Raw genomic sequence first — 14,900 nt, forward strand, 5'->3', positions numbered from 1 at the left:
GCCTTATTTAAATAATCTACACGTTTGATTCTTGTAAATAATATAATTTTTAGACATATTGTCTGTTTTTATTTATTTATTTTATAATTTATTTTTCATTTGCTGAATATTTTAATTTGATGATGCTAATATATTGCATATTTTATACATAAAATCTTAAATGCTTTTTTCAGTAGGCCTAAACAAAATCACATGCCAATTAAGCAACCTAAACTTTCACTAACTCATTGAAAAGAAACAGTATAAGTGTCATAATAAATAAAAATATTGTTAAAAATCACTTTTTTTTTTTTGTTTGTCGCATGTAGGATGTGCCATGGTACAATTCAAACCTGTGGGCCTACATTTTTCTTTTCCTCTTCGAATGTCTTCCTTCACCTGAAATACATCACATTTGAGTAGTAAAATAGGTCGTAAAAATGGAATTCCTGCTGTTACTCTCAGTCCACATTTAGCAAGCGAGTCGGTGAGGGATTTTATGGATTGTGTCAGAGAAACCCGAGGTCATCAGAGACGTCCATCTCGCTCTTATTAGCCGCTCAACCCAGATCTGCATTCACTTTCTCCTTCTTTCCATCTGTCCATTTGATCTCTGCGTGCCTTCCTCTGTTTTTCATTCCCAGATCGTATCTGCAGCGTAATGCTTCTCTTTCTCTCTCTCTCTCAATCGTTTTCTTTCTCTCTCTCTCTCTCTCTCTCTCTCTCTCTCTCTCTGGATTCTATTACTATGATTTCCTCCTTCTTTCTTGTGCTTTTATTCTTTCTTTGTCCTAGGGGCTGCGGACCATTTGCTTTATATTCAATCCCTGGAAGAGTTAAAGCTGGCTTTTATTGAACTCTCACACAAACATGTCCGCATGTTCAGCAATGCCATCGTTTAAAGATAAGAACATGGCAAATTATTGTAATTAACCAAATTACTTTTGCAGACAGATTACCTTAGCAGATCTTTGAGAAAGATAACACAGAATAAAAAACCTTTTTGTGTTCAGCCCCATGTGTATGTGTGATTAGATGGAAAAGACGAATGGTAGTGTTTTTTTTTTTTATCCTCCGTCTTCATCGTCGTCACAGATGGAGATGGCAGAAGGACGGCAGGCAGCAGTCGTTGATTATTTTACAGCCAGGTTTCATGCCGAGTGCCTTAGTCAGTCATTTGCAGCTCATTGTGCTCGCTCCACACACATTCTCACACCTTCTCTCTTTCGCCGTTTTATAGATCGCCTGGCCCGCCACACCTTCCAAACGCGATGAATGCAAGTGGGCTGGAAAAGACCTCAGGGTAAGTGTAACGCGACAAACAAACTTCCTTGTAAATGAAAACTACATCAAACTGCAGCTCACATCTTTAGGCTTCTCTTAAAGTACCATTCAAAAGTTTGGGGTCTGAAAGTGTGCTTGGTTATTTATCTGTCTGTCTATCAAATAAACGGTGTTTCCAACATTGATGATAATCATAATGTTTATTAAGCACCAAATTTGCAATGGTTTTTGAAGGATCATACACACAGGACACAATGTTTCCCGCATGGTTTCCAAGTATGCTCAAAGTTGTTGGATTGTTACTGATTATGTTCACCTGTGTCTTGTTTGGTTTCTCATTTTAATCAAATAGATGCAGCTTTACTCATTTGCAGTTCTGAGCATAAGATATTTTGTTAAAAACATTTTTACCAACATCTTACCAAACCCATATTTTTATATTTATAGCAGTGCCTAAATATACATATTCAAATAAATACCCAAACATTTTACTTCAGTTATTGTAAAAATATGTTAAAAATAATTGTGTACTCAACTTTTTTATACTCAGTAAAGTTTATTTATGAACTAATTTTAAGAGGATTACATGCTTATGATTGATCACGGCTGGTCTCGCATTAGACAATTTACTCACCAATCCTAAGTCACCATAAATAATCTAAGTTTTATACCAGAGTCATCTTTGTTTTGAAGAATCCCCCCTTCCACCACTCCACTCCTCCTCCTTTTGTAGATGGTTGGCATGGCGGCCCAGTGGTTAGCACTGTTGCCTCACAGCAAGAACGCCTTTACCAGGCCAGTCAACGTTTCTGTATGTAGTTTACATGTTCTCTCCGTGCTCGTGTGGATTTCCCCTAGGTCCTCCAGTTTCCTCCCACCATCCAAAAACATGCAATTTAAGTTAATTGACTAATCCAAATCGGCACCATAGACATGCTCCTAGTAAGTATGCTGCTAGGAAGTTCTCGAGATCTTCCTGAGCTCAGAATTTCCTCTTGCCCTGCAAACGGCAGGGAGCCCTGGGCTCGAGGATCTTATGAGCTCAGGGCTCTCTCCTGAGACTGCATACCAATCACGCTTTATAATCAGTTCAACTCTTGAATTACTGATTATGTTCACCTGTGTCTTGTTTGGTTTCTCATTCTCATTGTAAATAAAATCGATGCAGCTTTACGCATTTGCAGTTATGAGTTATATGTTAAAAACATTTTTTAAATCTTACCAAACACATATTTTTATACTTATAGCAGTTCATAAATATACATATTCAAATAAATACACTCATATTTTACTTCAGTTATTGTAAAAATATGTCAAAAGAGTTTTATCTCGGGTTATCTAGAACCAATACACTGATCTGAAATGCCTCTATCAAGAATTGTTTTTAATTTTCAAACCACTATAAACATGAACACTTTCCTTATCGCTACCCATTTTTCATTTTTCAAGCTTCAGTATACGCGTATGTGTTCCTCATGACCTGCAATACTCAGGCCGGGTGTTGCGTGTTCGCTTGGGCTTGATTGATTGCGTATTCTGTTAGCTGTGGAGTTTTGCTCTTCTGTTCCTCTGGAGAGTTTATATTCAGTGTTTGGCTCCAGCAACCCTTGGCCCTTGTGTACAACAGAAATGGTTTATTTATCAACCCGACTCTCGCCCCCTCTCTCTCTTTCTACATGTGTGTGTGTGTTGTATCTGATGGTAATTTCACGGCTGGGTTCCTTCTGAGATGGGGAGCATAAGGGGAGTGTGATTATTACAGATAACTCACCAAAAGTACTTCTCAGGCGAACATCCTTAAATAAAGTCACCTGACTTTGAAATGAGGTGCAAGACGTGTTTGCCACATGCATGCTGAAAGTATCACAGCATTTGGCAGTGGCCCGTGAAGGGTTTATTTGCCGTTACATACACACAAATTCACCGGTTCACAATAATGGCGTTTGCGTGCTGTGAAAATGTTTGTTCTGGAGACGGAGTTGTTGAAAGCTGCTAGAGAGTGAGCGTGAATGCTTGATTAGAGTATTACCAGCGTATTTTCCTCTCCGCAACCATAAATCTCTTCATTTTCACATTTGGCTAGGCCAGACGAGGCAGAAACAAGCCCAGAACGACAGCTGGTACAACTGCCTCACTGCTCTGTCTAAACTCTTGGTGTGTTTTATGTGAAATGAGGGTTAAACATCTATGCCACGCACTTCATAACTGCATCCATTTAAGTCTCAGTGTGATACATTTAAAATATGGCATTTGCAGTGATTTAGGGTGGCTGTGTTGCGTTCAAAGTGATTTTTAGAGATTAAATTAATTTGATGTCACTATAAACTTAGTAACTTTATTTAATTTGACTTAGGTATGTCTTCAAAAACTGAAAGAGTTATGCTGATGATACTAACTTTGCCATCTGATTAAACATAAAGAACATTAATCACGCACTTACCAAATTCGTAGAGACATGACAATCAACACGAACTGGAACTGCTTCTTGCTGCGTCGAGTGACAAATTTGTATTTTCCGCGTCTTGCTACAGTGTTGCCACATCGAGTGGCTGATTTTTGTTTTAAAAAAACAATGAATGTTAATTTTTTAATGGGGTATATGTGTCCTAACTGTGTTTTTAGCAATTTCAAAATATTAGCTTGTGTTTCGTGACCCTTAAAAACCTGCCAACCCACCAAAGCTGTCGTGGGTTCTATAGCCACTCTCATTAGCCCCATTTGGCTGGTTGAAAATCATTTTTAAATTGTAGCTTTCTTAAAAGCAGGCTTGGACAATAAGGATGGACCAATATGCGAGCAAATATGATCTTAGAATGGAAAAGCAACACAACTGAATAAACCTAACGTTGTTTGTGCGGCACAAAAGCAGGTAAATACCAAATGAGAGGTGGATCGGCAATATTTTGCTTGTTTTGAAACATTATTTAAAACTTGTGGCTAAGAAATATTTATTTATTTATTTATTTTTGTTGTGGTCAGAGATAAACTTGGTAAATCCTTAATTTTGAGTCCTGAAGAGTCATGTGAAATATAAACTAATTGCAATGCGACACTATGAAACCAAAACCCTCATTGAGCAAGCTCATACACAACACACAAAAAGGGAAATGAATAAGGAGGCATGTGGACATAACACAAAATGTAAATCAAGTCAATTTAGCATCTCAAAGTCAGATTTATGCATATTAAATATATTGTCCCAACAACAAAACTGTAGATAGTGAAAATGGCAAGTGGCTAGTAATGTTGGAAATCTACTAGCCACAGTGTCTGGTGATCAAAAAAGTTAATGTCAAGGTAATGCTTCTGATATGCATAAAGTTTATTTTGAATTTACAGTTTCTTCCTGAATATTAGCTGCTGTACTTTATGTATTTATGTACTTTTAATTTTAGTCAGCCAGGCCCAGGGCTTCTGGTGAATTGTTATCGCATACAAAATCGCTGTGTTTAATATCTGATTGCGGAGATCTATCATCTATCATTATATCATGAGATATGCCTATAAAGATATGATATAAAGTGGGTATCAGTCCAAGCAAGAAGCACTGCATTAAATTATATTTTACCCCAGAATGTGTACCTTTTGAAAAGGTACCGCCCCAGCAACAGATTGCATAGGCTACCTTTATTTCTGAGAGTGTCCTGTTGATTACGGCGCTAGCGTTTGCGTGATCTTTCATCTCTTTTTACACTTTAACAACCAAATGGATCCTTAAATCTATTTAACTTATTATATTTGAGTTACATTACAACATAAATGTGGTAAAAAGAACCTCATGAAATTGAAAATAGTCACGTAAGCCTTTCACCGGAAGTTCATCATTGGCTGAAAAACACTTGCTGTACATGTACTGCTGTCCATTGTTGCAAATATTTGCTGTGTTCACAATGTGCTAGACTGATATTAAGTAAAAGTATAGTGTGAACACTCTTTACTGGATTATATATCCTATATTATTATTTTTTAAATATGTTTATGTATCGGTTCATAGTTTATTGGTTGGTTTATTTATTTTCACGGAAGTTTTTAAAATAATATGTGCATAATATTTCTTTATACAATTATTTAGTAAATTCATGAATTTTGTATTACACATTTTTTATTATTTATTCTGTATAATCCATGGTGTATGAAATAGTGTGATTTTGGATGCTCTCCCAGTGTTCGCATGGGTTTCCTCCGGGTGCTCCGGTTTCCCCCACATGTCCAAAAACATGTGGTATATGTGAATTGGGTAAGCTAAGTTGTCTGTTGTGTATGTGTGTGAATGAGTGTGTATCGATGTTTCCCAGTGATAGGTTGCGGCTGGAAGAGCATCCGCTGCGTGAAACATATGCTGGATAAGTTGGCGGTTGATTTTGCTGAGGTCTCCTCAGATTAATAAAGGGACTAAGCTGAAAAGAAATTGAATGAAAGAATGAATGAATGAATGAATGAATGAATGAATGAAATAAGGTTAATCACTGACACTGCTGGGAGAAAAAAAACACATTTACTTTCTGTCTGCCACTTTAACGTGGGTGAATTTAGCTGCACTTTAAAAAGAAAAATCTGTGCATTCATTTTGACATTGACAAGCTCTATACTGTTATTATCTTTTCATGACTTCCCTCATGTGTGAATGAAATTAGCCGCTGCTGTGTTGTTAGTATTGTACATAATTACAGATGTGTCTAAAGCGTAATCTCCAACACTCTTCACTTATCTCATCTGAAAGGCTATCATATATCCCTCACTCTCATGAAGGTACACTCACTTTTCAGCTTTGGCCGCTTCTTTATGGTCCTTGAAGATAAAACAGCAGGGTTATATGTGTCTAATTACACAGTAGTTACACTGTAATTACAGTACACCACCCAGTTATTACAACTTGAGGTTTGTATACATAGTAAACTGCAAAGAGTGCCAGTTCAGCCACCTCTCTCTCACGTGAACCCCACGCTTGGCTCTATCGAAGGCCTTAAAAACAATAACAGCCATAGGAAATTTTGTCCGGTGCAGGAAGAAATGAATTTTATAGCACACAAGGAATGATTATGTTAGGAATACAGCTCGGAAAAGCCATTACACTGACACTAAAGTGCCTTTGTGTGGGTTGACCTCGCTTATGTGTGAGGAAGCGATCTGATTGGGTGCTTGCAGGTGATGTAGGTCTCTGGTTTTACGAAAGCTGCCAGAAGATCTGTTGATGCAGAGCGCTATACAAGCATTTATTATCTGCTTTGAATAGCCTGTACAAACCAAACTGAACTGGACGTAATCGAGGGAAGCAGGCCTGCATTTATCTATTCTTCTGTTTGGCTTTCTTCACACACATTAGTAAAAGTGTGTCCTTTTTGTGGTGGAAACACACACAAGAGATGGCAACACCCTTTCCTGTGCTTATAAATGACAACTTGCGTTCTGACGACACACATCGGCTTGAGACCATCAGTGTTTACACAGATGGACCTGCTTTATTTTCTCAATAGCTGTGGAAAGGTGTGTGTGCGTGCGCACATAGGTGTGTGTTTTTGTGCCTGCGGTGTGTTTATAATGTGTTGGTTTATTATTGTTGAACCTGGCCCTCGCATTTCTTGCAAATGAAAGGGAGTTAAAGAGCTTTCATTCACATGAAACAATTCACTCATCGGCTTTCGCCAACTCACTCAGACATGTGCTATACATTTACCTTTCATCCAAGCCAGACTCACACATACACACACACACACAGTTTCAGTGCTAATGAGAGTTGGCTGACAGGATATTGAGATGGATAAAACAGGTGGGTATGTCATCAGTCATCCGGCAAGAACTTTAATGATACTGAAAGCTTAAATATTAGGCTTACGGAGAATTTAAATCGCTCGTTTTCCTATTTATTACATATCTCATGTGTATTTACATGCATTCCCGAATTTATACGCATTAGAATCTTTCATCATGAATAATTGAAGTTAAAAAACTGCATTAGATGAGTTTTTTCAAGTAAATGTGACAGATTCTTGCTGATTGTTGGGTCATTTCTATAGGTTTTATTGCATTTTATTCTCATTCAAATGATTATTATTAATATTAAAGTTAGATGATGAGTTAGATGAGTTATACAGTGGCAGAGTCTGAACGTGAGGCATTTGGATATTTACACATTTTCCCAAGTAAATATGACAGATTCTTGCTGATTGTTGGGTCATTATTATAGATTTTATTGCATTTTATCCCAATTTAAATGTTTAGTAATTATATTAAAGTTAGATGATGAATTAGATACAGCAGCAGAGAGTCTAAACATGGGAATTTGGATATTTACACATTTTCCCAAGTAAATATGACAGATTCTTGCTGATTGTTGGGTAATTTTTATAGATTTTATTGCATTTTATCCCAATTTAAATGTTTAGTAATTATATTAAAGTTAGATGATGAATTAGATACAGCAGCAGAGAGTCTAAACATGGGAATTTGGATGTTTACACATTTTCCCAAGTAAATATGACAGATTCTTGCTGATTGTTGGGTAATTTTTATAGATTTATTGCATTTTATCCCAATTTAAATGTTTAGTAATTATATTAAAGTTAGATGATGAATTAGATACAGCAGCAGAGAGTCTAAACATAGGAATTTGGATATTTACACATTTTTCCAAGTAAACGTGACAGATTCTTGCAGATTGTTGGGTCATTTTTATAGATTTTATTACCTTTAATACCCATTCAAATGTTTATTAATCATATTAAACTTAGATGAAGAGTTAGATCAGTTTAATAAGTTGTATTACATTTTATTCATATTCAATTTTTTCAGTCATATTAAAGTACATAAAAAATAAATAAAATAAAACGTAAAACTTCTTATTTGAAATTTGGTGATTGCATGATGTAATTTAAATATTTTAGCAAACTCCACCCAAGAAACTGGTGTCAAATTTCATAAGAATTTAATAATTTCATGTAAAAATAAATTAAATGACATTTGAATTATTCATAAAAATATATAATTTTATATTTTATTATGGTATTGTCCTATACGGTCACTAAAAAGAGGATTTAGAAAATAACAAAGCAGTAATAAAGTGACACTTGCCTTATATAAACTAAAATGTATGTCAAATGTTGAATAATATACAGTATCTTTAGTCAAGTTAAGCTTTATTGTCATTCCACTACATTTGTGGATATACAGTAGAACAAATGTAGTGTCTTGCAGGACCATATAAATAAACATGATCATAACTATGAAAACAACACCTACAGTATACATAACTTGCATAACGAAGTGGTAATGTAAATATACTAACTATTAACTATACATATACTATAAATATAAATGTAAAAACAAACTTCACATAGCCTAAGACAGACTATACAAGTACTTTTACATAAGACAGAACAATATTGTGCAAGATATCTTGCAAAAGAGGTATTTAAGGTTGAAGAAAACAACAATTGTGTGGAACATTTACAAGTAAAGCTTTGCTTATTGAGTCCTTTTAAGTTTAGGTAAAGTGTCCGGTGCATATACTGTAGAGAGGAGTGTCTTTCCACAGGTGGTTTGTCAAAATGTGAAGCACTCTCAGAAACGTTGCTCAAAAGAGTCTGTTGGAAAATGTAGTGCAAGTGGTTTGTCAAGCCCACTCACCCATATGAGGCACATTCAGAATTTCATAATATTTTGAGTTTTTTTGTATGGTGTGGCGTGTTATTTGTTTAGCAAAACAAAAATTAGTTTTATGTTCAGCAAACAATTTTGTGTTTAGTAGATGTCTAATGAACAACTTGGCGAAAACAAGGCTAAATTTGGGCTGTCAGTGAAAATCTAATAGACATCTAAGAAAAGCCCAAAACTAGACTAGTCGTAAAATAGACAGATTAGACAGACTGTACATGTGTAGTCCTTCATTTCTGTTTATTTGATGACTAGTCTAGTTTTGGCCTATTCTCAGACGTCTATTAGATTTTCACTGACAGCCCAAATTTAGCCTCGTTGTAGGCAAGACTATGTTTAGACGTCTATTAGACATCTTTTACAAACAAAAAAAGTCTTGCTGGGCAAAAATCTGTCCATATCCCAATAGGAATGTTTCATATTATCTGTTTGGTTAACACATATTTTCTGTTGTGCCTTTTTCAGAAAGACTGCTCAAACTTTGTGCGTGTGCTGCAGTCATATAACCAAACGCATATTTATATATGTGGCACCGGAGCCTTCCATCCTATCTGTTCTTTCCTGGAGATGGGCAAGCGAGCAGAGGTAAACAGCACACACACATATACAATTTACATATGAATAATTGAAAAAACGAATTCTTTTAATCTCATCAAGGTAACGCCACTCAAACATACTCCTGCGCATACATATCTCGAGGGCACATTCACCAGAAAACCTTTAAGGGAACGAAAAGGCAAATTAATGGTGGCTATCCGCTGCTAACGTTTACCCTGTTAACAATTTCAGCCCAGTGAAGTAGAAAATGAGACTGTCACAAAGCAGCGAGTGTGTTATTTAGAAGTGCCTCGACTGTGGGAAATGAGATGGGCTTTACATGTTTAAAAAATGTCAGTGATTTTTTTTATTTGATCCATGCAAATGAATCATGGCTCGAGAGCACTGAATGCCTTGATGTAACAGAAGATATCTTGAGTAGAAATTGCGGCTTTTTATGAATCGAGCAAGACTTGAACAAGATCCTAATGGCACTTTTTGACATTCACCTCTCCATTATCTCTTCTGATTACTATTCACGGCTTGTTGTCGTTAGTTAATTCACTTTCCCCTTCCGCAGGACAACATCTTCAGGCTGGATGCCAGCTACTTTGAAAATGGACGTGGGAAAAGTCCCTATGATCCAAAGATGCAGTCCTCATCCCTCCTGCTTGGTAAGTCCATCAGAAATCTTGTTGTGTTGCTTTTAAATAGGTAGAATCTGTGTTTTCTGTGCTTTGGTTGGATGTTTAAATGCTATTCTTTAATGGTCAGATGGAGAGCTGTACTCGGGAACATCAGCAGACTTCATGGGACGAGACTTTGCCATTTTCCGAACACTTGGGTCACATCATCCAATCAGGACGGAGCAGCATGATTCCAGATGGCTGAATGGTAAATAGTCTGATAACATTGTGATATGATTTAGGCAAGTGTCTTTAGAAGTCGCTAAACTAAATTAAAAAATTCTATATTTCAACCATTTTACTTAAGCCATTTCCACACGTACACTGGAATTGTTATGAATGAAGTTTTCCCCACTTTTGTCTTTTTAAAAATACCTCTGTCGAAAAAAGTGCACTGCGATGCATGTTATGAGCATGCCGAACCAACAGGTGGCGATAATTAAACTTTTATTTTGAGTTCACACAAATGGGGAATTAAGTATATTTCGCGAGTAAATTGCATTCAAGTCAATGCAAACCTTAGTACAGAGGCAGATTACCATCCCTAGGTTGTGCAGAATTTGCAACACATGCTTACTCTGAAAACGTAGCCCTATATACATTTCTGGAGATCACAAATTATGTAGCCGGAAGTACAGATAGCTGCATTTCATCCTTAAAACGAATGCTACAGGTAAGGTATGACGCGGTATGAAGCTCGCCATTTATATCGGTGGACTTGAGACGCAGAGAGGAGTTGACCACAACAATGGGGTTCGAGTCTGGCGAAGAAGGGTTCCAGAAAGTGGGTAAGACAAAAACAGCCAAAAGCCAAAAAAATAAAATAAACAAGTTACAGGGTGAGAATATGGTAACATCTGACAATGTAGTAAAAATCAGATAAGGGGCTTTTCTTTTCTAGAATGCTTTTGAAAACTGTCAGTTGGGTTTAGGGAAGCGGGTGGGCGGGTCAGTCTGTGCCTTTAAAAACACTATTGGTTGGGTTGGGTAGGGAAGGAGGAGGATGGGTCAGTCGATCAGTCAGTCAGTCGACAGTGGCCTCTGGTAGATATACGCAAGAGCAACAGGTGGGAATGGCACTCACAAGAGAAATTTGAGATCTCAAAAAGCATACACAGCGGCCTCTGGTGGATTCGCGAAAACAAAAACTGCTAAAAAAAAATGCTCCTGGGACGTATTTGGCGCTCTCCAGAAATGTATATAGCGATATGTTTTCAGAATGAGCCTAGGTTGGGAATTTTCCTCATTTATTTCTTCCGTGTTTGGAGAGTATGCAGCCATGTTGACAAATCAGAAAGGAGAAAACAGCGTGCAGTCTGATGTCATGAGTCTAAAACTCTGGTTTTAGCATCCAGAGAACTACACAGTACCCGGAGTTTTGAAAAATCTTCACCCTGGCTGGGTGAAAGTCTCGGTTTTAGTTATGTGACACTGCCTTTTCATGACGACAGTGAAATTGCATAGAAGAAAGTGCGGTTTTAATAATACCTGTGTTCATGTGGAGCAGGTCTTGCAACAGAAGGAGCCTCTGCTTGTGTTGATAAGCCCTCACCATGCCACCAAAATTAATAAAAAATTAATTCAGTGTTTAAGGCAAATGCCAAAAAAAAAACACTGCAAAATGTCTTTATTACTTGATGTTTTGTAGTTTCTAGTTAACATATTTTTTAATAAATCAAGAAACATTTTAAGAGGGTGATGGTGGCTCAGTGGTTAACACTGTCGCCTCATAGCAAAAAGTTCGCTGGTTTGAGTCCTGGCTGGGTCAGTTGTCATTTCTTTGTCGAGTTTGCATGTTCTCTCCATGTTGGCGTGGGTTTCCTCCGGGTGCTCCGATTTCCCCCACAGTCCAAAGACATGCTGTGTAAGTGAATTGAATAAACTAAATTGGCTGTAGTGTATGAGTCTGTTTTCCAGTACTGGGTTGCAGCTGGAAAGGCATACGCTGTGTAAAACATATGCTGGATAAGTTGGCGGTTCATCTTGCTGTGGCAACCCCTGATGAGAAAAAGGGACTAAGCCAAAGAAAAATAAATGACTGAACATTTTTAGAAGAGTAAAAAAAATTATAATTCAGAAAAGATAAGTTAAAATGAATGAAAATCTCACTTAATGTTAACTTATTATTATTCAAAACAATTCAATATTTGTACTTGTCTAGGAAATTATTCTTGACATAAGAATTTTAATATACTTTGACTAGAAACAAGACAAAATTCTAAGAAAGTATTTATTTGCAGTGTAATATTTATAAAATTTAGCTAGGTAAACAATATCACATGAGCAAGAGTTTCCTGGATATCAGCTTCAAATTTCAGGATTTAATGATTTCATTCAACACTTAAGTAACCATAAGGTGATGTATTTTTAAAAAAATGAATCAGTGATTGAAATAATTTGCTCAAAAATGCTGCTATAATTAATAACCAAGGGACTGATTTGAGTCACTCAATCATTTGTACAAACAATTTGTTAAAAAAAAAACAGACTCACCAGATATACACATAGTATCTGGACGTTAACATGTGGAGTTTGCATGTTCTACTTGTGTTCAAGTGGGTTTTCTTAGGGGGTTTCCGCCACAGTCCAAAGACATGCGGTATAGGTGAATTGGATTAACTAAATTATATAAGTGTGTGTGAATGAGTGTATGGGTGTTTGCCAGAACTGGGTTGCAGCTGGAAGGGCATCTGCTGCATAAAACATATGCCAGAATAGTTGGTGGTTCATTCCGCTGTGGTGACCCCTGATAAATAAGTATCAGATTATATATAATTTGCACATACAGTGTTCACTGTAGCCTTTTTTCACTTAGCGTTCTGCTGAAGTCCTCACACGGTTTATGTTACCGTGCTAAGCATGTGTCTGCCAAGAGCGAATGTGTAAAATAAATGTAAATTTATGGGTTTTCTTTTGTGTGCAAAAGTTTATGTCCCCTCACGCGAGTGTACATGTTCCCAGATCTGTGCAAGAGAAATAAAGCACCTCTTTGTTAGCGTCTGCAGGAGAGATTAGCTCGGGCCCGGGGTGTTGAGTGTTTCCCCTAACATCCCGTCTGCATTTTTGAAGACTTACGGAACACAAAAGGTCAATATCAAGATAGCAGAATCGGGTAGTGTTTTCCCATGAAGTTAATCCCGTCTCAGCTGTTCCAGCGAGTGCCTCTCGTTTCAGTCCTCATACAGGGTCAACGTCCACGCCATCAATACCCCCCCTATATTCACCAGGAAAGGTGCTTTTGAAAACGCTCATCTCACCTTAATCCTGGCCGTCTGTTACCACGGATACATTGGACGTTCCTTCCATCCCGCCCGCACTGAAAGCTGTCTCTCCCGCACAAAAGAGTCAGTGTCGTTTAGAGGATTAGTCACATGGATATTCTATCAAGCCCTTATCAATAGAGACACGGGCCTCTCGCTATCTTTACACAATGCACCCAATAGTTATTCACTTCAAAGGGGATAGAGCAAACATTCAGTTAGAGAAACTTTGGGAAGCTCGGTGTATTGAATGACCTGAAACTATGGCGTCTCCAAGGACACATACACACTCACAGTGCATGAACGGAGTCTCTCTTTGGTAAATGTTCGTTCCGCTGTTTAAGCTTCACATCCTGTTGCTGTAATGCAGCACTGCATGTTGCTTTGTGCGTGTGCCGCCCACGTGGGTGGGGGGACGTGTTGCGTTTCGTTTCTGAATGAGCAAGCGGTCACGGCTGGGTAAGAGTGTTCCCCCTGTAACTGCGATACTGAGGTCTTGGATTATTTCAGTGTTTGGACGTCCCAAAAAGCTGCTTTAAACAGCTCAATTTCTTCTTTCAGTGCCTGAGATTGACGCTCTTATGCGCCTTGTGTGTATTCCAGAACCCAGGTTTCTAGGAATACACCTGATCCCGGAGAGCGATAATCCTGAAGATGACAAGATCTTCCTGTTCTTCAAAGAAAACGCTATGGATGGCGAACACACAGGCAAAGCTACTATCTCCAGGATAGGACAACTGTGTAAGGTATCATCACGTACAGAAATGTAGAACATGCACATGGATGAATATGAACACGATATTAACTTTTATTATTGTTGGTCACACTTTATTTGAAGGCAGCGGTTCTCAATCCTGGTCCTCCAGGATATGCATGTTTTGTATCTTTCTCTTGTTTGTTTATATGGTTTATTGTCCCGAGTATTTCAGCATAGCCTGATACAGTAAAGAATTAAAAAAATTATTTTATTCCATTCAACTGTAGGTGCCCTGTGAAGTGGACATCACAAGATATTTTGCCATGATTCTGGTTTGAAAGTGTAAATTCAAAGGGTAATGTGCACAAGATGTGACTTCTTTGCTAATTACACAATTATGGTTAAATAACCCTGCATACCAAAGCGCACATAGGCTGATTGTAGCGCGTACTCAGTGGTGCTCGATTTGCTACTAGTTTAGCACTTTGAAATCGCCTGGACCAGCAATCAGAAGAAAAAGGAGTCGACTCAAGAGCAAAAAAAAGGTAAATAGAATAAGTATAAGTATACTTTCTCTATAACAATTAAAAAGAGAATAAACCAGTCACTGAAATTTTTATAATTTGTCTGTAATAATAAACTCACTCAGATACTTAAAATTAGCAGTAAGTGCAGAAATAAAAAAATATAATTTCAGCAAGTCATTTGAATAGTAAGACCACAAAATAAAGAAGATATCAAAAGTTAAATGCACAGTTCAGAAAATTCTATAACAAACAGTTCAATTCAAACCTCAAAAATTCAATA

The 14,900-nt window shown here is 37.2% G+C and overlaps 1 protein-coding gene across 6 annotated transcripts in view; it reads left to right on the top strand.

The window, feature by feature from the left end:
• The window catches only part of sema3aa (sema domain, immunoglobulin domain (Ig), short basic domain, secreted, (semaphorin) 3Aa), a 165,942-nt gene that overhangs the window by 132,184 nt on the left and 18,858 nt on the right, over positions 1 to 14,900 (top strand). For all 6 annotated transcript variants that reach the window (XM_073945551.1, XM_073945553.1, XM_073945552.1 and 3 more), the window contains 5 exon segments: positions 1,220 to 1,282; positions 9,379 to 9,498; positions 10,031 to 10,124; positions 10,225 to 10,344; positions 14,000 to 14,142. In XM_073945551.1, the coding sequence (XP_073801652.1) occupies positions 1,220 to 1,282; positions 9,379 to 9,498; positions 10,031 to 10,124; positions 10,225 to 10,344; positions 14,000 to 14,142 (540 nt within the window).

Source organism: Danio rerio, chromosome 4 (genome assembly GCF_049306965.1).
Source record: "Danio rerio strain Tuebingen ecotype United States chromosome 4, GRCz12tu, whole genome shotgun sequence".
Taxonomy (NCBI): Eukaryota; Metazoa; Chordata; class Actinopteri; order Cypriniformes; family Danionidae; genus Danio; species Danio rerio.